The 25591-nt window shown below is 46.3% G+C and overlaps 3 protein-coding genes across 5 annotated transcripts in view; 2 read left to right on the forward strand and 1 right to left on the reverse strand.

Annotated features, from left to right (window-relative positions):
• The window catches only part of las1l (LAS1 like ribosome biogenesis factor), a 9357-nt gene extending 7128 nt beyond the window's left edge, over window positions 1-2229 (forward strand). For all 3 annotated transcript variants that reach the window (XM_062988523.1, XM_062988524.1, XM_062988522.1), the window contains exons 11-14: window positions 1-77; window positions 528-844; window positions 1083-1224; window positions 1556-2229. The exon at window positions 1-77 is cut by the window's left edge and continues 59 nt beyond it. In XM_062988523.1, coding sequence (XP_062844593.1) covers window positions 1-77; window positions 528-844; window positions 1083-1224; window positions 1556-1646 — 627 coding nt within the window. In that variant the 3' untranslated portion in view covers window positions 1647-2229. The remainder of the gene's footprint in view (window positions 78-527; window positions 845-1082; window positions 1225-1555) is intronic.
• Window positions 2230-11376: 9147 nt separating this feature from the next.
• On the reverse strand, window positions 11377-20246 carry zc3h12b (zinc finger CCCH-type containing 12B). The gene is made up of 6 exons (XM_062988964.1): window positions 19995-20246; window positions 14067-14779; window positions 13636-13775; window positions 13314-13548; window positions 12938-13044; window positions 11377-12845 (listed from the first exon to the last, which is right to left on the reverse strand). Exons 1-6 carry the CDS (start codon window positions 20244-20246, stop codon window positions 11377-11379), a joined length of 2916 nt encoding a protein of 971 aa, XP_062845034.1.
• A 1095-nt stretch (window positions 20247-21341) lies between these two features.
• Window positions 21342-24196, forward strand: zc4h2 (zinc finger, C4H2 domain containing). The gene is made up of 6 exons (XM_062988731.1): window positions 21342-21387; window positions 21525-21578; window positions 22458-22629; window positions 22812-22984; window positions 23128-23290; window positions 23707-24196. The coding sequence occupies exons 2-6, from the start codon at window positions 21526-21528 to the stop codon at window positions 23818-23820; spliced, it is 675 nt and encodes a 224-aa protein (XP_062844801.1). The 5' UTR covers window positions 21342-21387; window position 21525; the 3' UTR covers window positions 23821-24196.
• Window positions 24197-25591: the final 1395 nt, after the last annotated feature.

Below are 25591 nucleotides of genomic sequence, written 5' to 3' on the forward strand. Positions count from 1 at the left end.
ACGCCCTTCAGGTGGCACGAGCTCCTGTCCGCGTGCGTGAGCGCGCCGTGTGCGGCCACGGCGTTCCTGCTACGACAGTATGTACACCGCTCAGTCCACTCTGTTTATACTCCAGGGCCAGAATAGCATTAGTGAGGTTATCCAACAGCCAGAAAGGGCATTCCCTAAACTGTTTCCACATACATGCAAGCACAACAGTATTCCTCCTCCACCATACTTCACAGCTAGTGCTATTCATACTATGTAGTACTATGTAGGCAGTGTTTTACACATGGCATCCATCAGCTCTTGGCATTGAGCATTATGATCTTAGGCTTGGGTGTGGCCACCACTTTTACAGAACAGTTCCAGTGCAGCCTTTGCCTCCAGAGGCAGTTTGGAAGCCAGTAGTGCGTCTGTAGTTTGCCGTTGTAGCTCCTAGACATTCCCATTTCACAGTAACGAGGGGGGCGTGGCTTAAACCGCCAGAACTACCAATTAAACAGGGCGTCGACCTCACGTGTGCATGTGATCTGACCCTCTTCCAGAATCCTAATGAGCATGGACAAGCCCCTCCCCCCGAGCACACAGCGCAGCCTGCTCCGCCTCTGCGCCATCTACACGCAGGGTCGCCTCGGCGACGGCTCGCCCGGCGACGCCGACCACGCCCAGCCCGTCTACACCGTAGAAAGCCTGCAGGAGCGAGTGGGCGTGGCCGCGCCAAACAGGCACGCCCTCTGTGCCGATCGGGCTGCAGGATCGCCGCAGGCCACGCCCGTACGGGAGGTTCGGGAGCAGCCGAGTGCGGAAAGCGTCCAGGAAAGGAACGCGGCGTTACGCGGCTCGCCGTGGAGCGTGTGCACAGGTGGAGCTCACACACACACACACACACACACACACACATTAATGTGTATATGTGTACATCTATATGCTGAAAAAGGTAGGGGGGTTCACGGGGTTCTTTGTTGCTGTTGCAGAAATGTGACATCTGCTGGCTGGTCAATTTGGCATGTTCTCCCACTGTGCCCTGACCAGGGTGTGTTCTTGATGACGGTGATTTGGGACACAGCCCATCTCTAACCCGTGTGTGTGTGTGTGTGTAGATAAGGTGCAGTGGGGCCGGTACCCGTTGGGGAAGGTCCCGGGGCAGACGGACGACCCGGCGTGTCTGATGGTGGAGATGTACAGCACGCTCAACGTGTTCGACCAGCAGGTCAAAGGTCACACACACCACGCCACAGACGGGTAAGAAATGTTTGTGGGCTCTCGGGGGCGCGGGGTCGAGTCTCGGCAGGGATGCCCGCCTGGGTGGGCGTGTCTGAGTCATTGCTGCCGGCTGGTGGAGGTACCGAAGCTGAGAGTGTAGTGTGACTCTCAGACTTGGTTGTAGGGGGCAGGTGCTAGTCTGTGACTCTCCTTGGCCGGCGTGTTGAGCAAGAGGAATTGGAATGGACTAAATTGGGAGAATACATTTAAATATAAATGAATAAATAAGTGAAATGTACAGTACAGTAATGTGTGTGTGTGTGTGTGTGTGTGTGTGTGTGTGTGTGTGTGTGTGTGTGTGTGTGTGCAGTGCACCTCTACAGAACAGACCCGGATCAGAAGGACTTGTGTGGACGCAGAACGACTTAAACAAGATCAAAGCCGGATTAAAACTCTTCTAACACACACACACACACACACACACACACACACACACTGCAGTGTACGTCGGCGCTCCCTAAAGTGTTTACTGAGGCTCCCATCCAGGGCTGGAGCACAATCTGCCCTAAATGTAGATAATTGTGGCCACTTTATTAGGTACACCTATTTACCTATCCCAGCCAATCATGTTAACGTAATGTGTGGGTATACAAGTACTGACTGTAGATCTGGGTGTTTGAACGTCCTGACAACACTGCTGCACCTAATGTGCTTGCACCAGAACAACACGCACCACCATGACGTCACCATGTGACGGTTGGGATATTAGGAAGGCTATGTGATGAGGTATCAGCTGGGCTACAGTCAGTAGTTGTATACTCAGATGTTAAAAAATACACATACACAACATGATCTGTAGATCTCTGAGTTTCATAAGTCATTATTTTATTTGGGGTGCTGTGAACAGGGTCGGATCCACTGGTGCGCGTCCATATGTTCATCACTAGTCCCCCAAGTGTACGTTCTAGTCTGTGTGTACCTTCAGAAGCATGAACCAGTGTTACACCTTGTTGTTTTATATTAAACTAATTTTGATGGAAACAACTTTGGTCTTTGTGTGTTTGTGAGATGTATTGCCTGTGATGTGAGGGTGCATGTGAGGGTGAAGGCGTCTGATAAACGAGGAATCGCGTTGACACAACTTTGGGATGAATTGGAATCAATCGGAAAATTGTCGGCTCGAATCCAGGCTCTGCTGTGCAGCCACTGTTGGGCCCTTGAGCAAGGCCCTTAACCCTGTCTGCTCCAGGGTATGGTACTGTATTGTGCGCCAGGTCTTCACGTCCGTCAGTACCTGATTTCTCAAAAGGCACTTCCCATATGAGTGGATGCTGTTAAAGCTGCAAGGCTTGGGGTTAGGGTGGACTTCCATCAATGCTTTGTCACGTCACAGAATTTATATATCGATATTTATATATTCTATACGCTGGTCCGGGGTCCTGGATTTTTTAAACCTACACGTGGAACAACATACAGCAGGGTTTTCCAAAGCCAAAAAAAAGGGTCACGGAGAAAAATAATAATAATTAAATGAAATTGTGTGTGACAACCCCAATGTGGAGGCTTTATGTTACATTTTGTAAACCACAGTGGGACCAGATTGTACAGGGAGAGTTAGATTGTTTGCGTTGCCTGGGTCGATTGAAAAAGAGTTTGAAAAACCCTGGCATGCTGGTTCCTGTATAAAGTCGTTTAGGGTTCATCTAACTGAATAAAATGGCTGAACTGGACTTTCTGGGGTATTTCTCAGGTTTAGGGTCAGAACTGAAGCTACAGATGACGTTCAAACACACTACCCCCTGTTGTACTCTGTCCACAAAGCGTTTTCAGATCTGTGGTGGTCGTGTTCGTCTGGACCAGGCCCGAGTTCACCTGATCTTGTGTTTGTTAGAGGGAAGAACCCGCTGGTTCTGGTTCTAGTTCTAGTGCTGGAGCTTGTGAAAGAAAACAGAACTGGATAAGCGGAGGCACGTCTCATGTAACCAACAGGGTTTTGGCTTTATTGAAGAAAAACAAACACGTTTTGTCATTAAGACTTACATTTTGTTTGAGTCTACTGACCCAAAGAGTTACAAAGTTCTGTCTTTTTTTGAGGGGGGGGGTCATGGTTTTTAAAAGCGAGCGTGTGGTTCCACACAGAACCGAACATACCGGCGCATGTCGTCGTCACACCACAAGACGTCCAAAGTGTTTAAGCTCACTCGGCGAAAACAGAAATCGAACAAATGATGAAAATAAACCTCAACGCAACACGGTACAATAAAAGAAAAGAACAGAAGAAAATACAGTCAGTTATTGAGGACACGATTAAGAGCTCGTCAGTAATTTACAAGGTCTGAAAAATTCCTTTCATCAGAGCAAACATCAAAGAGAACGCCTCGTGTAAAGTTTATGATTACGTCTGCTAATACCTGAGACCGTGTGTGTGTGTGTGTGTGTTAGCTGGTATATTATAGATACACACATTATAGTTGTGTCTTTATAGTTTATAGTCCATGACGTGAAGATCCTCACAATAAAAGAAAAGAGTTCCACACTCCCCGTTAGTTGCTTTGACGAATTTGAGAATCCGAGATCAGAGCGCCGGAGATTCTTTGATCTTCCTTTTATGATCCGAATGCGACCGGACGAGGAAAAGGCGTGACATTAAAGTCCAGGATTCACAAGCGAAGGGTTAAATCTAGTGTGTGTGTGTGTGTGTGAAAGGCATGTGTCTATAATAATATTTCCCATTGAGCACGTGAACTGTGTGTGCACTTTATGAAACTTTAAAATTTTATTTAGGAACTTTTGTCCGGATGGGTTCTGTTCTGACTCTACAGGAATTTGGTGGAGTGGTCACACACCCTGGGTGGAACCGTGATTATTTATTTACATTTTGTCAGGGGTTTTCTCAAACGGCTCTGAAAGGACACTTGCATGCACGACGTATTCAAACTTCTCCAGAATTACAAAGACACTCGTCACATATCACAATCAATAGTAGAGCTGATTATCGGGACACGCCCTTAATACAGTATGAAACTCGTTATCTTTCATTGCTTACAAAACCTTTTTTTAAGTAAACTCGCATTTCATTCACCCGTCGGCGTCGTGCCGTTCTGGCCAAAGGTAACGTCCCGAACCGCCGGGCATTTAGGAGGGCGTCTGGAACACTCCGAAACAAGGAAATCCCACAATGCAACAGGTCAGGGTGCAGTGCACGTGTCGGGTTTACAAAAGTCGAGTTCACGTCAACTCACGCGAGGATTCACAAAAGTCCAGGATTATTCATTACACACTTTAACCCAAAACAACTGGGGTTGGCAAGGCAACCGGTGTGTGTGTGTGTGTGTGTTGGTGCATAAGCAGCAGCGTCTACACACACGGACGAGATCAAAAGTTTGCACACACTCGTTCGAGGTGTCCTTCTGACCTGGGCAAGAGACCACTCTTCCATGCAGTGTGTAATGAGTCCAGTCACAATAAAACTCACAATAAACATGTTTTCATTTGTGGTCCAATCACAAGCCTCTCGTGATGTACGCGTATGCAAACCTTTCACTTCATCCGCGTGTGTGTGTGTGTGTGTGTGTGTGCATGCTTGTAAAAAAGCACTAATGCTGTGCAAATCTTTCAACATTTCAATATTTACAAAGAAAAATATTAACATATGTGTGTGTGTGTGTGTGTGTATTTGGACATGAGCACACAGTCCATATACGGGTGTGTTTATGTCCCCCCCTCCCCAATCAATACATTAGAAAAAGACAGTAAAAGAAAAAGAGAGAAAATATATATATATTTTTATACGTCTGGTTCAAACATCAGCTTGTATAAGTAGAGGTGTATATCTATACCATAACAACAGTGGAATCAATATTCCCAGTAAAAAGGTGTGGATTCGTAAATTCCCAGTATCATGAGCGCTCAACCTTTTTACTCACATGCAGTAACGTGGAAATAAACCATTTAAAGCTCAAATGCAGTTGGGACCAGTCTGACCAGTAACTATGCCCACAATGCCTCTGTAACAGGGATTCCTTTTCAAAAAGCCAGTTATCAGTTAATCATGCCACAATCCTTCCCCAAATGCCACAGAAACCAATCCCATCACCGTTTAACCCCTCAATACCAGACTAAACCAAAGCCTCTCTCCCAGTACCTCTAGAACCAACCAGCTCAAGATTCCAGTTCCACTGGACCACAAATTTGGTCGCAGTGCCATTGAGTAACCAACCCGACCACAATTCCCAACCCAAAACCTTTATAACTACTGGACCACACATCCTGTCCCAGTGCCACTGTAACCAACCCAACTACAGTTCCCATACCAAAATCTTTGTAACCACTGGACTGGGCATCCTGTTCCAATGCCTGGGTAACCAACCTGACCACAGTTCCCAACCCAAAACCTCTATAACCAGTTTGGCCACACATCCTGTTCTGATCCCAATGTGTAACCAACCCAACCACAGTTCCCAATCCAAAACCACTAACACCACTGGACCACACATCCTGTCCCAGTGCCACTGTAACCAACCCAACTACAGTTCCCAATCCAAAACCTTTATAAGCACTGGAACGCTGGACCACACATACTGTCCCAGTCCAACTGCAACCAACCAGTTTTGGCTCCGAAACCTTTATAACCAATCAGGTCACAGCGTTACAGTAACCAACGAATCCTCCATGTCACCAGGACTACAGTAATGACTTTCATTTTTACAGATACCCCGACACTCAGTACACCCCTACTTATTAGCCGTGTACGTTATGTAATAGTTAAACGACAGATAGAAATTGAGAGAGAGAGAGAGAGAGAGAGAGAGAGAGAGAGAGAGAGAGAGAGAGAGACAGAGAGAGGTGTAGGTAGAGATATAGAAGAACAGATCCCTGTCTATAGATGTCTGCCCGGCAGGATAGAAGCCTTCTGTATGGGCTACACTAGTGACACATAGTGTCACTAACATTATAGCATTAATGTCTTTTCATCCTCTAAATAAAACTAAGTGTTTTTCTCTATATACTCTTTATATAACTCTGTATATATTTTATATATATATATATATATGTATTTATACGTATATGTGATACTGTACAGCTCAATATATTTTTTACAATCAAGAAATAGATACAATTTGTATCAACAAGCGAAGGTCGTTTCCCAACATCTGAGACGTGATAGCTTGCTGCACGCCAGGAGAACACCACGGGGGGTAAAATTTACCCCTATTTACAGCGTTTAGTCCGAATTTTAGACAAGCAGAAACTGTTAGCAGCGTTGGCATTGTTTTATAAAACTTGTCCCTTAAAGGTGTAACAGCTAAAATTTACTGCTTACTGCAAAAACGTCCGATTTTATTTTTGTATTTTGATGCCGACCCCCTGATGCGGTGCGTCTTTGCTGTTTGTACCACCCCTGTGCTGGCTGAGGAGGGCTGAGACTATCACGCACCTTTTTCAACACACATGCGCCCGCCCCCCTGCCGCATCTTTTCACCTGCCAGTAGCGGAGTCTCGCTCCTCCCTTTTCGACCAACTAATTTTGGGCAGCTAATTTTGAACCGTTTGGTGCATTTATACCAATGATTAACAGGTCCAAACCTCAGCTCTGAAACCGTTGACTGGGCGCCCCCTAGCGGGCATAATCAGCTATGCCTGCAGCAGACAAAATTGGGCATTTAAAAGTCTGCCGGGTGGGAAAAGACCGGACCGAAAAGTGGGTGGGGTGCTCAATGCTGTGCAAGGACTCTGGTTAGTAGCCCACAGCACCTGTACTGGAAATGGAGGAGCCCGGAGATCAGGGCGTGGCTCTTCGCGTGTGAATTCACCAAATGTGTGTGGGCGAATAAGAAGGGTTTTAAGGAGGGTTTAGAAGGGAACAAAATTACCCTCCTTGGACACGACCAGAGTCTCCAGCAGCGGAAGACGAATTGACTATGTAACAAGGTAAATGCGCTTGTTACTGCTGGGGCGGCGCCCTCTGTCGGTGAATCCTTGCCTCCGAAAAACTGGTGCAAACGGGGGCCGGTTTTCTGACCAGCATTGAGGTTCTGAGAAGCCTGAACGGAACCGGTTTAAGATCCATTTTGACCCTATTTTGGTCAAAAAGGGTCTGCAGAGAGCAGTACAGCGTACAGACTACCTCACCACTCTTGCAGGTGCCTCGAGAAGCCAGCAGAGATCAGAATTTCAGCAGCAATAAAATCATTTTATTTTTAACACCCTCCTCCCAAGTCATAGCCAACAGCATGTCAACAGCACTGCGTGGGATTGGAGCTCCAGAGCCCGGCTGTGGTGTTCTTTAGTCCTCCACAAGTTCTCAGATGATTAACCGGGTGGATTAAAGTGCGGCAGCAAGCAACCCGTCAGTGGAACGTAAGAAACAACCCGACGACAGCCTGGCGTTCCGTGTGCGCGTGTGTCGCACAGGGTAAAACATGTAGGCAGTGTGTCGCACCTTCCCATGAGCGATAACCCGCGCCCATGAAAACAGAAGCCCGACGACAACAGCGAGAAACGATTTCATTTTTTCAGGCTCATGTACAGATCTGGACGGGGGCGACACGTCTCCCAGCATCAATCAGAAAATAGATGCTCTTCATTACGAGCATTTTGCCGATGAGCCGCGTCGCCCCCGTCCGTCAGATGATGGACGATGTTCGTTAATATTACGTTACAGGTACATCGTTACGACTCTTAGCGGACTGAAGGAGTCAGGTGTGCGTACAGCTCTTATAGTGACATGCATCAGGTCGGAGCTTGTTAAAGCTGTGATGATTTTTAAGGTTAAACTGACACATTAATTTTACTAAATGAATAAAGAGTCGAACCAGTGTGGTAACCGTGCTGCTAACAAACTACAAGCAGAAAGCAAAAAAAAATAACTTTTTTTTGGGTAATATGATTATTTAATGCTTTTATTTTATTGAATTAACATTGATAATAATAATAACTACCATAAACAACTACCCCTCCTAATCATCGAATTTAAGTGCTTTAGCAACACCCATCGCTAACAAATCATTTATACAAATCAATTTTAATTTATAAGACGTTAAATTTCACTTGAAGCTTGAAGTCGAGGAACTCCAGTGGCCGGCACAGAGCCCTGACCCCTACCCCTTCGTCCTGTAGATGAAGGTGGTGGTGGGGAAATGGTTTTGTATTGGGATGTCTAAGCTCATAATCAGGTGTCCACATACTTCATCAATTTGTAGGAATTTGCACACCGCATGTTTTCCCCTGCCAGTAACGGAGTCTCATGGAGAGCCGTACAGCGTACGGAGAGACTTAAGAACTCACTTTATACTGTTTTTTATGCTGTTTATGCAGTTTGTTGCACATCGTTGTGCATTCATGCTGGTTTTAAATGCTCTTCAACCATTAATTGTTTTCTTTGGAACACAAAACCAGTACTGACCAGCTTAAACCAGTTAAAAGATCAGACGACGGTCTCTGGATGGCGCTCTGTGTTGTTTTGGAGGTAAAATGGAAATCTGTATGGTTTAGCTAATACATAAACTTATTCTAAGTCCTGTCCAAGCTAGCTATCTTGGTAATATATCTTTTGTTAGCTATGCTATTTTGTTAGCTCTGTGTAATACTTTATTATTTATTATATTATTAAATAAATAGCTAGCGTAACCTGCTATTAAATACAGTGATTGTACTGAGTGAATAGCTGTCTATCTTTGTTTATATGTTTATTTAGCTGACTGGCCGCATACTAGCTAGATATTTAGCGACATGCTGCATGTTTTGCGACTGCATTGATGTGTGCTGTAATGCTAACCAACTAGCAGTTTGGAGTTACTATATTTTATAGTTTGGTTAACTAGCTAGCTCCTGAAATTACTGAATGAATATAGTTAGCTGGATAGCATTACATACTGTACCTAAAAAAGCAGCTAAGCTAGCTAGCATAGCACTCAGCTAGGAATTAAAGTAATAAATAAGAAGCTAACACTGCTTAGCTAGGCAAATTATAGTTCTGATAATCTAATGTTTGCTTTATTTGTGGTGCTAATATATAAGCGAAGCTTAATTATGTTTGAATTTATTTTAATTACTCTTTAATAAAGTTAATAAACTCTCTCTGGTCACCACAGTTACCACACCGGTGTTAGTAAAACATCTACGGGATAAATAACCGCCAAAATCTGTCCCGAACGGCAGGAAAAATACGTATTAATCTGATCTACGTCTATTTTTTGTCTTTATAAAAACGCTATATGTATAAATACAGCTTTAATTCTATGTAAACAGCTTCAAATCGAATACATTTACCTCACAACAGATTAGCATCTAGCATTGCATGTTAAAATATACACACTAGCTCGGTGCTAGCACTCGCACGTGGTAATATTTCTGATTCTCGAACTTTTTGGCCTGGATTAAGCAGCGTAAACGAACCTTTTATAATGGCTTAGTGCGTACGTGTGTGTCTGCGCCGGAGCGTAAATACGGCGTGATGAACTTGGTGTGTAGTTCGATGAAACGTAATTGCTCTAAATACCGCTAGTGCTCGTCGCTAAATACCGAACGCGCGCGGCAAACGAAACGGAATCACATCGTCACCCGTGGTGAAGTCGCTCCCATATAAGGCCATAAAATTGTAAAAGTTCATGCTTTGAGGTACTCCAGAGTTCACGCTTACTCACACACCATTCCACCGTCACGATATTTACACCAGCGGTGCAGCTGATTCCACAATTCTACCTGTTCTGTTTCTAAATCAAGTATTTTTTATTTTTTATTTTTTTATTTTTTTTAATGAATTTTAGCGAGATGTTATAAAGAGCATTAAACTACGATCATTTCTTAGAATCCGCGTCTGTGTCCTGTAAACAGTACCGTATTTTCTGGACTAGTATGGCACATTTTGTCCACCAGGTGGCGCTATAACTTCTATAGCAACAACACAGGCTGTAAGGGCGCATTCACATGAGAAGCCTTGGCGCAGATCAAAGTCATCAGCGTGTGAATCTGATCTGAATCTGCATCAGTGTGGAATAAGCGTCAGGTCCAGGGTTACAGCTCCACATGTATCTGTGTTTATCTGGATTCTCCTCCCTGTTTCACTTTTAAACTTGTGTTACAGCTCCAGCTTCTGAGAAATGGTGAGAATCAGAATCAGAGTCTAAAACGCTTCTGGTTGAAAATAAAGCTTAACGTGGTTTAATGTAGTAAAAGAAGGAGACAGGAGCACTAAACTTCTCTTCATTATTACTGCTCATAAGTTCCTCCACTAATCACATTCCTCACTCGCTGTTTTACTACAATAAGTCACGTTAAGCGTCGTTTGTATGGCCTGAGTCACTTTTATTGCCTCGTATCAAACAGTTCGTCTCATTGGAGGAGCTTTGAAAAGATCAGCGAACTGCAAGTGCAAAAATTCCAAACCAACATGGCAAAAGTGTCGGCAAACTAGACAGCACCGCCTCACTTCATAATAAATAACGCCACAGCCGACGCTCCTGTGCCGCTTCTCATGTGAATGCACCTTAAGTTACCGCTATGATACAGCTGTTTACTGGCCAATTTGCGAGCCAACAACAGTAGCTTTGACTTTGTTCCATGCCCTCCAGAGGTGTGTATCACATACGGAGAGAAGTTATACCATGGATAAAAAAAACTCTCCAACCTCCCTCTTGTTAATTGTACCTGTTTGAACACCTGGCAAGGTCGATAGCACCACCTGTGACTCGAGAGCTCGAGGTCTCGGCTGTGGTGGGTTAGCGCGTTAAGACCACCTAAGCGTCCACGAAAGCTACTTTTGGATTAAAATCACAAACAAGAGGGGTTCATTAAAGGCATGATGATGCCCCGACCTGTTAAAACCCTACGCCTACATGTCAAACGTAACACCATGGTGTCACAACAGTGGCCAATAGTCCAGAAAATAGTACTATAGTTTGTTTTCCATGTGCGTTTCGCCAATTGTGACCAAAATTTAAAGCATGAAGATGATGTGCACCATTTGCTTCAAACCAAACCTGCTCCTTGTCCAATGGAGTTGCTTGATCAATCTCCATTTGTACTATAAAGCCAGTCATCAAATACGGCTCTCAAAGTGCAAATATGACCCTCGACTTGATGCCCATGATAATAATGACGCAAATAAAAACAGCCTTGAAGTCCTTCGTGTCTAAAAAAAACCCACAGCAGTGATGAGTGAACATGTCGTGCCGTTTGTCCTTCACGTGCTCAGTGACAGGACCGTAGTTTAGTTACGATGACGGCGGCTAGTTGCTGAGGATCCGTCATATGAGGGTTCTTCTCCATGACCGAGTGAACTACGTACGCTGGGAATATATTGCAGAGGTTCCGGTAAGTCTGGTACAGATGCTCAGGGATCGGATGACGTTCCTGCGGTTCCATCGGTCCGTGAGGTCCATGAGGCATGTCCCACGGAGACCTCCAAATCTGCTCCATCTTTTCCGGCATGCTTCGGACCATGACCCGCTCGCAGCATGGCATGAGGCCTCCCACTAATCCGTAACCTCCGTAACCGTAGGGTTCGTTCCCGCAGGGCAGAGGATCCCAGCTGGCGTGTTGCTCCCGACACAGGGGAGGCCTGCGCTGTCGGAGCGGGTTACTTTCATAGAGCCGGGAGTCCGAAATGCTGTCCATTCGGGTCATCCCCAAGGATCTGCTCTGCTGAACTGGGCCGGACGAAGGCATCACGTTCTGTGGGAGTGGGGGGTAGTCACCCGGGCAGCTTGATCGAGCGCCTACGACAGGATGCTGCACGTGAGGCACGAGGTGGGCCGAGGACTGCTTGCGTGGGCACGGTTTGGGCTCGTCCGTGCCGTAACTCTGGACTCTGGTTAAAGCCTCGTGATGGAAACCGTGAGCAAACGCTTGTAGACGTGACTGTGCTTGGGATTGCGCTTGAGATTGTGCAGAAGGTGGGACCTTCATACCGTCGTCCATGCTGCCCTCCATGGAGTACATCTCTCCGCTGTAGGAGGAGTACGAGTCTGAAGAGTGACTGCGTCCGGTTTCGGGACAGATCCCGGATGTCCGTACGGTGTACCCTCCGCCGACTCCGACCGGATCCGGTTGCTCCAGGCTGCAGAAGCTGTCTTGCATGCTTCCCAAACTCATGGTGGAGAAATCGCTCAGCATGGAGTAGTAGCCGTGGTCACTGACGATTGAATCGTATTTCGGGAAAGGTTCACTGTATGCCACGGACGCACCCTGGCTGTTGGTGACCAGGATCGGAGGGTACTGGATGCTTCCGGCGTGTTCTAGCGAGCTGTGAGTAAAGTGGAGCGACCCTGGTACTGGGCTACTCGCCGACCGAGTATTCAACGCACCGGCCGCGTGACTCTTGGTGGGCGGCATGGTCGGGACGCTAAGAGCCGTCACCAAAGACGGAACCGAGCTCGCTTCGGCTTTCCGAGCCAGACAGAGCCGCTCTTCTTGCTCGCACCCCACTGACCGGATGCTCGGATCCGACTGGCGTTTCGGCGCCACTCGCTTCGCTTCAGAACCGTCCCCTTTCGCCGAGGTACTAGATATACCGCATTTAACAAGAGCACCTTCGCTCATGGTTTTCACCGCAGACAGCTTGGCGAACGCTCTGAGTTCGTCCGCTACAGATCGGACCGGCTGCGTCGCCCTCTCCGGGTGGTAATACTTACACTTGTGCCCGTATGTGCACTTCTTACCTAAAGACCCAAAATAGAAGGAAAACAAACAAGTCAAATTTGGACAGAGTTAAACAAAACAATTCAGAATTTTTTACATTTGTTGTACTGACCATAAGGACACGGTTGCTTTTTGTGTTCCGGGACAACAGGTCTCTTGCGGAGGAAGTTTTCCAGACTTGGACCGTGCCTGCCAAGTGGGTCATCAGGGGGCATGAACCTACAAAACCAAACACACAAATGATATACTGTAATCAGGGCGATCTGCAAGGTCGTAACCCAAATCCTGTGGACTGTTTGTAGCTGAAAGTCCGTGAGATCACAAGGGGGAAGGATGCGATTCGACCCAATCTGCTGATGAGGTGTGAAGCTTTGAAGTCTTGGAAGGAAACCGTTAGTTTGACCTTCTCAATCACAGAGACTCGAGCCAGCAGGTGGGAATTGGCTGTGACTAAACTAGTAGGAAATGGAAAAGTTGCAGTGACGTACTTGTCGTTGACGAAGCTGTACATGAGCAGCCGCTCCTCTATGAACTTCTTCCACTCCGGCTTCTCGTTTTGCAGGTCTCGGTAGTTGTCGTTGGATACGATGACGCCATCCGAGTCGCACGCCAACTTGACGATGAAGCGGTCGTCGTAACAGACGACCCGTCGCCCCTGGACCCGACGTGATGGGGTGAACACCAGGATTTTCTCCTTCTCCAGCTTTCTCAGGATCTCCTGATCTGAACACAAATGTTAAAACACCGTACGTAACACGGCACGGCACGGCGTAGGTCAAGTCTCCGATACGGTTCGAGACTTATTAGTACCTGTTATGGGAGCATCGGGTCTGGACTGCTCTTTCCTCCACGCTGGTACGAACACCGTGATATCTTTATGCCCGCGTTCCAGGAACCAGTCGACTGCCAGCTGGATGCCCAGGCAAGAGAAAACCTCTTTGTTTCCATGGCTACAAAACATCACAGAAACCATAGTTACTTGTGGTTGTGGGAAGACGCACGCCCATGCGCGCTGATATATGCGCGCGGCGGCATCAAGTCAACTTTTTCGAGCTTTAGTCAGGACGCTTCTGAGGAACTCATTTGCATGTTCAGGTATCTGTTTCCATAGCTACCAAACATCCTGGACACACATTTGTACCACCGTATCCAAGCTCTTTGATATTTTCATTCTTATATTCATGCCTATGGGTTATAATATATTTATCAGCTGTATTTATCGGTTAGAAACTCTGGTGTACCTCATGGCCACGTTGGATCCGTCTATAACGATGGGTCGGAGGTTGTCGTACGTGTCCGTGGTCTCCTCCTCGAGCGAGGCCTCGGGACTCACGCCCTCTTTTGCCCCAGAGCCACGAGGCGCTAGGTTTAACCCGGCCGATGTTAATCCGCCCGGCGTCTGCGCCTGCGGTTCGATTTCTCCTTTGTTTCCGAGTCGCACCAGTTCAGCCAGGACGTCGTTGGTAAGAGCGCTGGGTCCCAGTTTGCTCAGCACGGCCTCCACCTGCTCGCCCGAGTACCCTAACTTCAGCGCGAACTCCATTTTGCTCTGGTAGTCGCGATCGGCAGGGGCGTGCCCTACGAAAGTGGCGGGCGGCGCCAGAGACGAGGACGAGGTAGGAGCCAGGGTGTCGTCGACGCGTAGTTCCTGTAGCGTGCTGCTCTGGCTGAAACTGGGGCGGTCCAGACACGGAGAGCGGCACAGCTGACGGTGAGGCTTGGTCACCATGCTCAGCTCGGTTCTTCTTCTTCCTCCGGCTCTTCCTCGCCCGGCGCTCCGTCTCTCTCCTTCACTCTCCGAGCTGCTCCCTTCCTCCTCTCCTTCGTCGTCCTCCATCAGCTCGGGCGCATTCTCTCGGGCCTCGGTGCTCTCCGGCTCGTACAGGCGCTGGTGCCGCAGGGTCAAGCGCTCATGGTGTCTCTGAACCGGAGCGATCAGAGACACGATGTAGTCCTGCCGAGAAAAAGAGAGGAAGAGATTTAGAGAGGTGAAGGGAATGACGAACGACCCAAGAAATAAATAATAATAAAGTGGAGCTGTGAGAGAATGAGGTTAAGGTTAGGGTTTGAAGAAAAAGTGATCAGCAGGTGGTTTTGCATCGTCTTGGTGAAAAATGCTGGACGTCCCTGGAAAAGACGACGTCTTGAAGGCAGCACATGTTGCTCTAAGATCTCAATGTACTTTTCTGTATTAATGCTGCATCACAGAGTGTAAATGACCTTTACCAAGGGCACTGACACCCCCCCATACCATGACACACCCTGGCTTTTGGACGTGTTGCTGATAACAGTCTGGACGGTCCTTTTCGTCTTTGGTCCGGAGCACACATCTGACCACAATCCACGTTTCCACTGTGTGAAGGTCCATCCTAGATGCCTCCGAGCCCAAAGAAGTCGACGCCGCTTCTGGACATGGTTAACATAAGGCTTCTTTTTTTGCACAGTAAAGTGTTAAGTATGATTAGTGCAGTAACTCTGTATTGTAGAGCTGATAAAGGTTTGATAAACTAATCCCTCACCCATGTGGTTATATCAGCTAGTGTTGAGTGGAGGTTCTTGATGCAGCGCCATCTGAGGGATGGAAGATCACGAGCGTTCAGATTAAGCTCGTGTCCTCGTCCTTTACACACTGAAATTCCTCCTGATTCCTTGAATGGTTTAATGATATTCTGCACTGTAGAGGGAGAACATGCAAATCCCTTCCAATCTTTCTTTGAGGTTCATTGTTTTTAAACGTTTCAATCATTTTCTCACACATTTGTGGACAAACTGGATCCTCTGATCATCTTTACTCATCAGAGACTCTCAGCCTTTCCTGGATGCTGCTTTTGTACCAAACCATGATCACAATCACCTCATTATTAGTGTTTTCACCTCATTACTAGCACTAAATCTCCCCCGTCCCAACTTTTTTTGGAATGTGTTGCAGGCCACAAATGCAGGAATGGATGTTTATTAATAAATGAAATGAAGTCGACCAGACAGTTTTTTTAAATTTGCATTTTCCGCACCGTCCCAACTTTTCTGATTCGGGGTTGTACCTGTGAAGTATGTAGTCTGAAGCGTGTGTGTGTGTGTGTGTGTGTGTGTGTGTGTGTGTGTGTGTGTAAGCCGATATCACCATCCAGCTATGAGAGGCTTCTCCGCGCTCATGACACTGGTTGCCTAGCAACGCGGTCCTGTCATCAGCTAACTGCTTTTTAGCAGTCACGACTAACACAAAACACTGCACAGTGTTCTTTGGGTGAGCTTGAAACACACACACACACACACACACACACACACACACACACATGCATGCATACACAAGCATACGCATGCACACACACACACGTGCATGCGTGCATTCACACACGGCATGCGATGCGCACATAAACACCCACTCACAGAGAGCTGCATTGTGCACATGTAAACACAAGCAAGGCATGGTGTGTGTGTGTGTGTGTGTGTGTTAGTTGCTGACACAATGTGCAAAAAGTCAAAATAACACATTACTGTAAATTACAGTTTTACGACATCACAATCTCTCTCTCTCTCTTATTCTTCGTTATTACTTTGCTCTGTCTCTCGACCGTCCTCCTCCACCCCCGTGATTCTCTCACTTCCTCCTCTCATCCCTGCCTTCCTTCTCCGTCTTCCTCTTTCTCTATTTCTTCATCATCATCATCATCATCATCAGCAGCTCTCTCTCTCTCTCTCTCTCTGCAGATGTGTGACAGGGCTGCCTCTCCGAGTCGTGACGCCGCGTCCCTCAGGGTCCCCTACCGCCCCTGCTCGCCGCAACACTTCTGATCTCGGATCAGCCCGGCGCCGTGAACACTCGACGTCCGGATTCCTATCGGCTGATCCCAGTTCAGCGTCGAGCGGCCGGAGCAGGCCAGACCCGAGAACTTACTGCGGATCGGCTACAGAAAAATGCAGCACGCAGTGGACGTTAGCAAAGCTAGTCAGGCGACGCGGGCTCCGGTGCTTCGTGTTATCTGATCTCGGGTCAGATACCAGTAAGTCATACCTGCACCAGTCAGGAAGAGCGGAATACATGCATGTGCGTGACGTGTGTTCTTATCTGTACTCATGGGGGCGCTAGACTCACCCCACATATCCGTCCCGAACCTGCTTCCTCTGTAGAGCTGACCGAGTGTCATACATTAGCTCTGGTTTGGCTGCTCTGCCATGACGGACCGGAGATAAACGCACTCAAACCCTGGGTGTAGAAGTAAACCGATGCTTCAGCGCCCCCTTGCAGCATGCGCCTGTGTTGCACTATGAATGGCGCACATTGCAAATTCTGGAACGCAACCAGACGTCAAAACAAAACTTGTTAGCATGTTAGCAAGCCTAAGCATTGATAGCAGGGTTAGCGACACTGACTTCTACCTGTGTAGCAGCTAAGACTTTCTGATTAGCAACAGTGTGATGCTCCAAGCAACATGTGACCTCCTCACAAGCGCTGCTTTTTAGATCAGTGTACGTTACACCTTAGACTAGCTTAGCATTGCTAATGTGACACCACAGCTGATGTCAGATCAGATCAGCGTACTGCTAAATGCTGCATTAAGCTAATTGTTAGCACAATTAACTGTTAGCTGGTAGCTGAAGTCAGCTGTTTTGGCTGAGGTCATCAGCAATTTCAGATTATTGCTAATTAGCAGCTGATCAGCGGCTAAAGCAGCTAAAGATAGGTAAGATTCAAGAATGCTACACTGATAAGGTGCATGCAGCGTAGAGTCACCGGTTTATAGCTAATCTTAGATCAGCACCACAACTTTTCCCCTCACAGGAACGACACGCGAGCGCTCGCTGAATGTGTGATCGCCCTCTGATCCGTCGTGATTATGGCGGTAAACATTCATCAAAACAAACTCTAAGAAGTGAACAGCGCTAATAACGGAGCCGGAACCGATATTCCAGCGTTCCGCTTTTCATCATAACGCCGTTTGCGCAAAATAGGAACACGGCGTTTCACAACATGGCTGAATAAACATGAGTCACATCCGCACGAGGACGATCTGTGCGCGGCGTAGACGGAGTCCGGAGACGCCGAACTGAACCGGTGACGCTCCTCCACTCTCTCTCTCTCCTCTCTCTCTCTCCTCTCTCTCTCCTCTCTCTCTCGGCCTCTTGTTTTCCTGCTCTCCATCCTCACCTCCTCCATAACACAGGCTGGAACGCAGCAAGGCCACCTCACACACACACACACACACACACTCGCACGCCGACTTGTCTCATAGCAACAAGTGGAGTGTGTTCTGCTGTGAAGTGGTATGTCGGGCCCGCTCGAGGCCCGCGGTGAGGCTACACGACACGTACCATACGTGCACGCCGCTCGTCATACACGCCAACACGCAAACCGTCGCTGCTTCTCTTAAAGGACGTAAACAGACGAAGCGTGATCATGTGATCAGAGCTCAACGTAAAGACGCCGCTATGGTTCCGTTACTTGGTGTTTAGCCGCTGTTTACGTATCCTTTATAGAAGCTAAAAGTCTCGGCGCTGCGCTGTACGTGCATTAAGACACCGGAGAGAGAACGGAATCAAACGTAAAGCCTATTTTCTGAAACTCTGAATTTAAGAGCTTGCATCGTTTGCTAAGGTCGGCTTCAGGATGTCATTGGACTGGTAAATACGGGCGGTTTTGGTATAACGGAGGCCGTAGCCACTTGTAGACGTAGTTCAGAGATGACGTCTTCCTTCCCGAGAATAATTATATTAATAATTATAATAATATAATAATAAATAAATACTAGCACACGATTGCAGAGCTGCCGACCTGGCCAGACGTCCACCTTGATGGAGGGAAGGTTGATGATGTTGCCGTGACAATAAGCCATCTCTGGGACTGGTCCGGATGACTGCGCGAGTGCGGGGGTGATAGGTGATACGGCTCTGTGTGAAAAGGCAACACTATCGGGTGATAAGAAGCGGTTGCCTTGATCAGATTGGGGTTTGGATATGACTAAACTGACTAAATTGTAACTCCCTGACATGCAGTTTGTTGTACAATATTCAGCCAAAAGTATGTGGACACCTGACACTTCACATTTTAGAAGGTTCTGCTATAGCGTCCATAAGATCTTGGAAGCGTCTATGGGAATTTGTGCCCATGCTCAGAAAAGCATTGCTGAGGTCAGGCCTGGCTCACAGTGGATGTTCCGATTCATCCCAAAGACTCTGCACAGGCCACTGAAGTTCCTCAACACCAAACTCTTTAAAGTTTATCTTTATGGAGTCAGACGTGCAAAACTTCACAAAACGTGTCAGCAGGTGGATTGGCTGCTTTAAGTTATCTCTTGGTGTACTGCAAGTGAGTCACTGAGCGAATGTACGAGGTGCTGTAATAGACTGGCGTCCTGTCCACGTTGTTTTCCTACTATATGCTCAGTGCTTTCAGGTGGTTCTGGACCCACTGCGATCCTGACCAGCATGAGATGTTCAGCAAAAATAAATGAATAAATGAACTAATAGATTTCTCGAAGTCTGTGGTTGAACCAACACCTAATAAACAGTCAGAGATTGATTTTCACTATTAATTTCATCCCGGTCAGGGTCACGGTGGATCCCATGCCACCAGAAAACGCTGACTGTGCAAGGCACGAATGCACCCAGAGACCCAGAGACCATTTAGAGCTGCCAATCCACCTTCTGTACGTTTTTGAGAGGTGGTGCAGATGCAGGTGCACAGAGAAAAGCCAAGCAGATGTGGAGAGAACATACCAAATGTATTGCTTATTACATTTCCCTTATCAGGACTCATAATGCTGAGTGGGACCCACTTTGCCAGCTGCGCCACTGTGACGCCCTGGTGGTATATCAGTATCATGATCGTGATTTGCATTAAATGTATTGCCAAGCCCTGATGCCAACAGGTACCCAAACACTCCTGCATACTGCCACCGTCTCCAGTGAATCATTACTGCAATATGAATGTAAATAAATATATTTTGCCACCCTCGATGCCATCTCAAGAACTTATTATAACGTGCACGATCAAAAAAGAAATAAAAGTATAAATTAATAACACATAATAAACATGCCAGGACTGGCAGAAAGTCTCACCATGCTACTTTCTGAGATGTTTCGAGCATGATAAAAACATGATGTGTGTGTGTGTGTGTGTGTGTGTGTGTGTGGTTCCAGCCCTGGATTCCAGCAGGTCCCTGAACACTTACTTTAGCCCTGCTGCAGTCTTCCTCCGTGCCATCCTGGATGATCACGATCACGGAGCGGCGGCCGCTGTCGGTATCGCTGCTGGTATCGCTGTCGGTCCCGGTGTGGGTGTTCAGGTGGGAGTGGGAGTGGGAGTGGGTGTGGGTGTCAGCGGCGCTGCAGCTCACCCTGACCCGAAACAGGCGCTCGATGTGCGGGATGGAGCGCTGCAGCAGCGGGCCTGCACTTGCGGGCGCTGCCAGCTCCAAAACCATTTATTTCTAGGAGGAGGAAAAGATTATTGTGAGCGATCACGACGCGCCTGTCGGGCTCCCCCTCCTCTCCTCCTCCTGCCCCCTCGCTTCATTAGGAAATCATGCAGCAAGGAGCGAATCATCCAAAAAAAAAAAAGCTGCTGCACCCTCCCCAAAAAATCAGGCAAAGCGGAGAGTGAATGAATCCGAACCACGCATCTGTACAGCAGCAACAGCAGCCTGTCCAACCTCCCTTCAACCCACACTGCGTGTGTGTGTGTGTGTGTGTGTGTGCGTGTGTGTGTGTGTGCATCAACGCCCCCTGTCGGTCATACGGGACTCTGCATCCATACAAGAGCATCTAACTGGTTGAAAATAAAGTGCGTTTGTCTTTCAGCACGTGGATAAAATTCCATAATAATAATAACAATAATTATAATAATAACAATAAATTATTGATGACGATAATAATAATAATAATAATATAATAATAATAATAAATTGTTGTTAATAATAATAATAATAATAATAATAATAACATTTTTATTATTATTATTATTAATAATAATAATAATAAAAATAACAATAATAATAATAGCAATAATAAATAAATAATAATAAACAATAATAAATTGTTGTTAATAATAATAATAACAACAACAACAACAACAATAATAATAATAAATTGTTGATAATAATAATAATAATAATTATTATTATTATTTAAATATTTTCGATTTTTATATGTGAAATGTTATATTTTTCTGATATTTTCTGACCAAACAATAAAAGTGAAGTGATTTTCGTACATTTACTTCCATTAACCTCTTACTCCTGGTCAGGGTCGTAGGCCCAAGAAATGAGCCCATTGTCACTAGGCCCAAGAAATGAAAGGAAGATTTCAGTACAAAGCAGGACCAACACAGACCAGCCAATCCATATTCTGCATGTTTTCGCGAGGTGAAAGTAAGCTGAAGTAGGCATACGTGAATAAAACCAAAGAGGGCACGAGGAGAACCTGCCAAACCCTTTACACACAGTGGCCACATGTGTATTCAGCCAGAAGATCAGAAAAGAGAAGGATCGAAGATCGGAAAATAGAAAGCGTGAGCGGTCGTGTGGCTTTATTTACCTGCTACTGTGTCTTTAAGAGGCCGCAGAGGTTTGTGGGAGTTGTAGTTTCATTAGGTCCGTTATTGTAGTTCACAGCTGTTCAGCGCTGCAGCGTCGCTGTTGTTCTGATGAGTTTGTACACGTTATATATGCTGCAAGTTTAATTCATATTAAATCTGAACGCAGGATGTCGGACAAGCAGGAGATTCTGTGTAAGCTGGAGAATATTAAAGAAATCCGGTGAGTTTTGATGTGAAACGATGAAAATATTCCGAGTGGAAGTGAGTGAAGCTTTAGCTAACGGCTAACTATTGTTAGCAACATCTGGTCAGATCCGCTATCAGTGCTGCATCACCGGTGTGGTGTTTATTTCTTCTTTATTCTATCATTGTTACATTTAAAACTCTAAATGATAAATATTTAAAAAGCTCTCTATTGTTAGAAAGTAAGATTTTAAGACTTAAACACAGTCAATTCAAATAAACGATTAATAAATAATAGATAACATTCATTAGCCGATGTGTTGATAATAAAGCAAACAGTTTATCATATAATTACTATTATATTATATCATATTCTAATGATTACATTAGATTTTTTTTGTTAATAATTGATATGTTACATGTACTGCAGTGCAGTCTGTGACTGAATGACACATGCTGTTGGCTCCAGAAATGTTTACAGTCAAGCAAGCTTCACATGCGCATGGGTTTGAAGGCTGCCATCCATAAAAGACGTCCCTGCTGCTGCTGTTTCTCATTTTGGAAAGCTTGTTTGACTGTGGACGGTGTCGCCACGGTTTTGGTGGCTCTTGAATGAACCGAATTATCAGAGAACGAGAAACACCCCGGGTTTTCTCACTGACCTTGGCATGAGGCCACTGTTCTAAGCGATTTTAATGGGTGTGGCCAAACTAGCCCTATTTATCTGGGTACAGTGAAGTTAACACTCATTGTCAGTCATTACCCCTTATCACCACTATTAATTGACGCTTGTTTATACAGATCTTGGGGTCTGAAGTTGCACAAAAAGTGGTTCAGCGGACAATCCTGACTCGTGACCCCTGACGTTTCTAAGCTGTACGTATTTGTGTGTGTGTGTGTGTGTGTGTGTGTGCAGGAACAAGACATTACAGATGGAGGAGCTGAAAGCGAGGTTACGTTCGGAGTTCCAGACATTAGAGAGTGAGGAGAAACATCTGAAGGACTACAAACAGGAGATGGAGCTGCTGCTGCAGGAGAAGATGGCTCATGTGGAGGAGCTCCGACTCATCCACGCTGATATCAACGTGGTACACAAACACTCTTTGTTCTTATCATCAGATAGTCACAAAACCTCCAGACATCATCCCAAAACCTGAGCTAGGGAACGATTGGTCCAGAACTGACAGGAGGGATGATCAGAAACAGTGTTGGGGTTGGTTCTGTCGTGTAAAAACGTGTGTGTGTGTGTGTGTGTGTGTGTGTGTGTCAGATGGAGAACACTATAAAGCAGTCGGAGAGCGATCTGAACAAGATTTTGGATTCGACGAGAAGATTACACGACGAGTATAAACCTCTGAAGGATCACATCGACGCGCTGAGAGCATCGCTGGGTCTGCAGAAACTACCCCAACTGAGCCAGGAGGAGGAGCGCCTCTCCCTCGAGTTAGTATCACTGTGTATCTGAGTGTGAGATTATCTGTCCATGAGCTGAAGCTGAGGTGTTGTGGGTTATGCAGTGACGGGATGGATTATGGGAGATACCAGCTGTTCATGAGTGTGTGTGTGTGGTGTGTTTTCTTTTTTAGCTACTTTGAGAAGCAGAAGACTGAATGGCAGTCGGAACCACCAGAGCCATCAATCCCAGAATCCTTAGCGGCGGCGGCGGCTGCAGCCCAGCAGCTTCAGGCCGTGAGAAAACAAGATTCACGACAACCGGCTTCGTTCAGGCAACAACCACCGCCCATGAAGGTACACACACACACACACACACACACACGCCTACTAAGTCATTTCCAATTCCCTATTGTAATTTTCCCGCCACTTAAACCACACCCGTGCTGGTTCAGGAGAGTCATGCCTGAACAGCCTTCCCTAAACTGTTGCCACAAAGCATAGAATTACATTTGCATTTCTTATCCAAAGCGACTTAGAAATATGACTAAATACAATTTAAGCAATTGAGGGTTAAGGGCCTTGCTCAGGGGCCCAACAGGGGCAACTTGGTAGTGGTGAGGCTTAAACCAGCGACCCTCTGATTACTACTTTAGTTCCACTGTATAGAACTAGGTGTGGTTAAAATGGGTTTTTAGAAAGGATGTCCATATATGGGCATGCCGTGTATCTTGAATAGTCACGTGACCCTTTTGTTCGTTTTGTCTCCGTAGGCGTGTCTGTCGTGCCATCAGCAGATTCACCGGAACGCGCCGATCTGCCCTCTGTGCAAAGCCAAGAGTCGCTCGCGCAACCCCAAAAAACCCAAGAGGAAACCCGACGAGTAACACACGCACACACACACACACACACACACACACACACACACACATATGGAACACTAGCAGCTCCCAGTAAACTCCAGTAATGATGAACAGCTTCCGTCGTTGTTTCTCTGTCCCTTTTTATTCTCAACGCCCGTCAGAAACCCTTTACTGGTGTTACTGGTTTCACTAAGAGCGGCGTGTTTTGCTCGCTTTGCTCTGGCGGTGCCGTTGTTTCCCGAATGAAGGAAGCGTCTACTACACCACGTCCCGTTCTGTTTCGTTGTCGCATTACTGTGTGTCGTTTAATGTTCGTTTCAATATTAATGAATTAAAATGTCTTTTTTAAACAAGAAATGTAAAAAAACAATTTGTGTACAATAAATAAGGAGTGAAAGAGCGCTGACTGTCTTCATGTCTGTACATTTATATTTATTTGCATTAATACTAAATAAATTCTTTGTTTCCTCTTTTTGGTTTCCCTTGATATCACTGGGCGTGATGCAGTAACACACCCAGGGCAGGGTGCCAGTCCATCGCGGCGGCCCCTCAGACATACCCAGTCGTATATATAGTCTGTATATACTGTAGATTCCTGATACCACTAATGGGGATTGGAATTCTGGATCCCAGTAGTAGTGGGTTAGTGTAATTTACACATCGCCACCCGAGTGCCTGTGAATGTCCATAAAGTTCTGACAAAATCATAAAAACTGCTTTATGTTCTGTTAATAATAATAATAATAATAATAATAATAATAATAAATATGCAACAACAGAGGCAGTCAGAAAGGGGGCACTTACTTTTTCACAGCTGTGTAGACTATGTGGCCAAAAGTATTTGGACATCAGAGCATGAGCATCTCATTTTAAACACAGATCGTATTAAAACAGAGCGACGTCTGTTTGATCTTTTCAGCTAGAACAACAGCCACAAGACTTTGAAGTGTGTCTGTGTGTGGGAATTTGTGCCCATTCAGTAAAAAAAAAAAGGACAGCATTTGTATGGCTGGGTGCTGATTGATCAGATGAAGTTCCATTTATCTGGACACTGGAGTTTCTTGGTTCTCTTCACGTCTATATGGAGCTCACTCATGCTGGAACGGAAGGTCCTTCCCTAAACTGTTGCTGCAGAGCTGAAAGCATGTAATTACCTTGATATAACTGATTTATTACACATGACTTAATGCATTAGTAGGGGCGTGCGGGTACTTCTGGCCGTGGCGTGTACACTGTATGAGCGTGAATACCTCGGCGTGTCCTGGTGAGCGCCGCCGTTAACGCTCGTTTACATGAGAAGAGGATTTGGGAGCAGACCGGTTGGAGTAATGCACGCCTAACGAGCTCCTCTGCATCTCCATCACCCCCCTACCGAGCCCCTCCAAAATCCTAATCTCTCCCCCTCTTATACACACAGGACCCTCACCTGGGCTCCGTCTGTACCGCCGGGGGGGGGGGGGGGGGTCAGCTCAGTGTATTGTTATTCAGACACCCTGCTGGGGTGCTTACACACACACACACACACACACACACTTTCTCTCCACAAACACACCTGCCACATACCTAAAACGTATTTATTAATGTACAGCTTTTACCACGGCTTTATCCTGGTCAGGGTCACTGTGGGTCCCCCATGAGAAGGTTCGTTCCACGGTTCCACTATTTTTCATAATGTTTAGTATTTATTTTTACATGATAATATCCTTAATAATTTACATATCTGAATTTTTGATGATGTAAAATGAGGCGCTCGGGTGGCGCAGTGGTCTGTTATGCCATCCCATTGGCATCCTGT

This window comes from Trichomycterus rosablanca, chromosome 26 (assembly GCF_030014385.1).
Source record: "Trichomycterus rosablanca isolate fTriRos1 chromosome 26, fTriRos1.hap1, whole genome shotgun sequence".
Lineage (NCBI taxonomy): Eukaryota > Metazoa > Chordata > Actinopteri > Siluriformes > Trichomycteridae > Trichomycterus > Trichomycterus rosablanca.

What these genes read in the sequence shown, in the direction of transcription:
- zc3h12b (XM_062988964.1), bottom strand. Translation starts at nt 20,246, where the DNA reads ATGGTTTTGGAGCTGGCAGCGCCCGCAAGTGCAGGCCCGCTGCTGCAG. An exon ending in ACCCGATGCTCCCATAACAG is followed by an intron (nt 13,549 to 13,635) that starts GTACTAATAAGT and finishes ATTTGTGTTCAG; the next exon opens with ATCAGGAGATCCTGAGAAAG. An exon ending in AAAGCAACCGTGTCCTTATG is followed by an intron (nt 12,846 to 12,937) that starts GTCAGTACAACA and finishes TTGGGTCTTTAG; the next exon opens with GTAAGAAGTGCACATACGGG.
- zc4h2 (XM_062988731.1), top strand. Translation starts at nt 21,526, where the DNA reads ATGTCGGACAAGCAGGAGATTCTGTGTAAGCTGGAGAATATTAAAGAA. An exon ending in GAGAATATTAAAGAAATCCG is followed by an intron (nt 21,579 to 22,457) that starts GTGAGTTTTGAT and finishes GTGTGTGTGCAG; the next exon opens with GAACAAGACATTACAGATGG. An exon ending in AACAACCACCGCCCATGAAG is followed by an intron (nt 23,291 to 23,706) that starts GTACACACACAC and finishes TTGTCTCCGTAG; the next exon opens with GCGTGTCTGTCGTGCCATCA.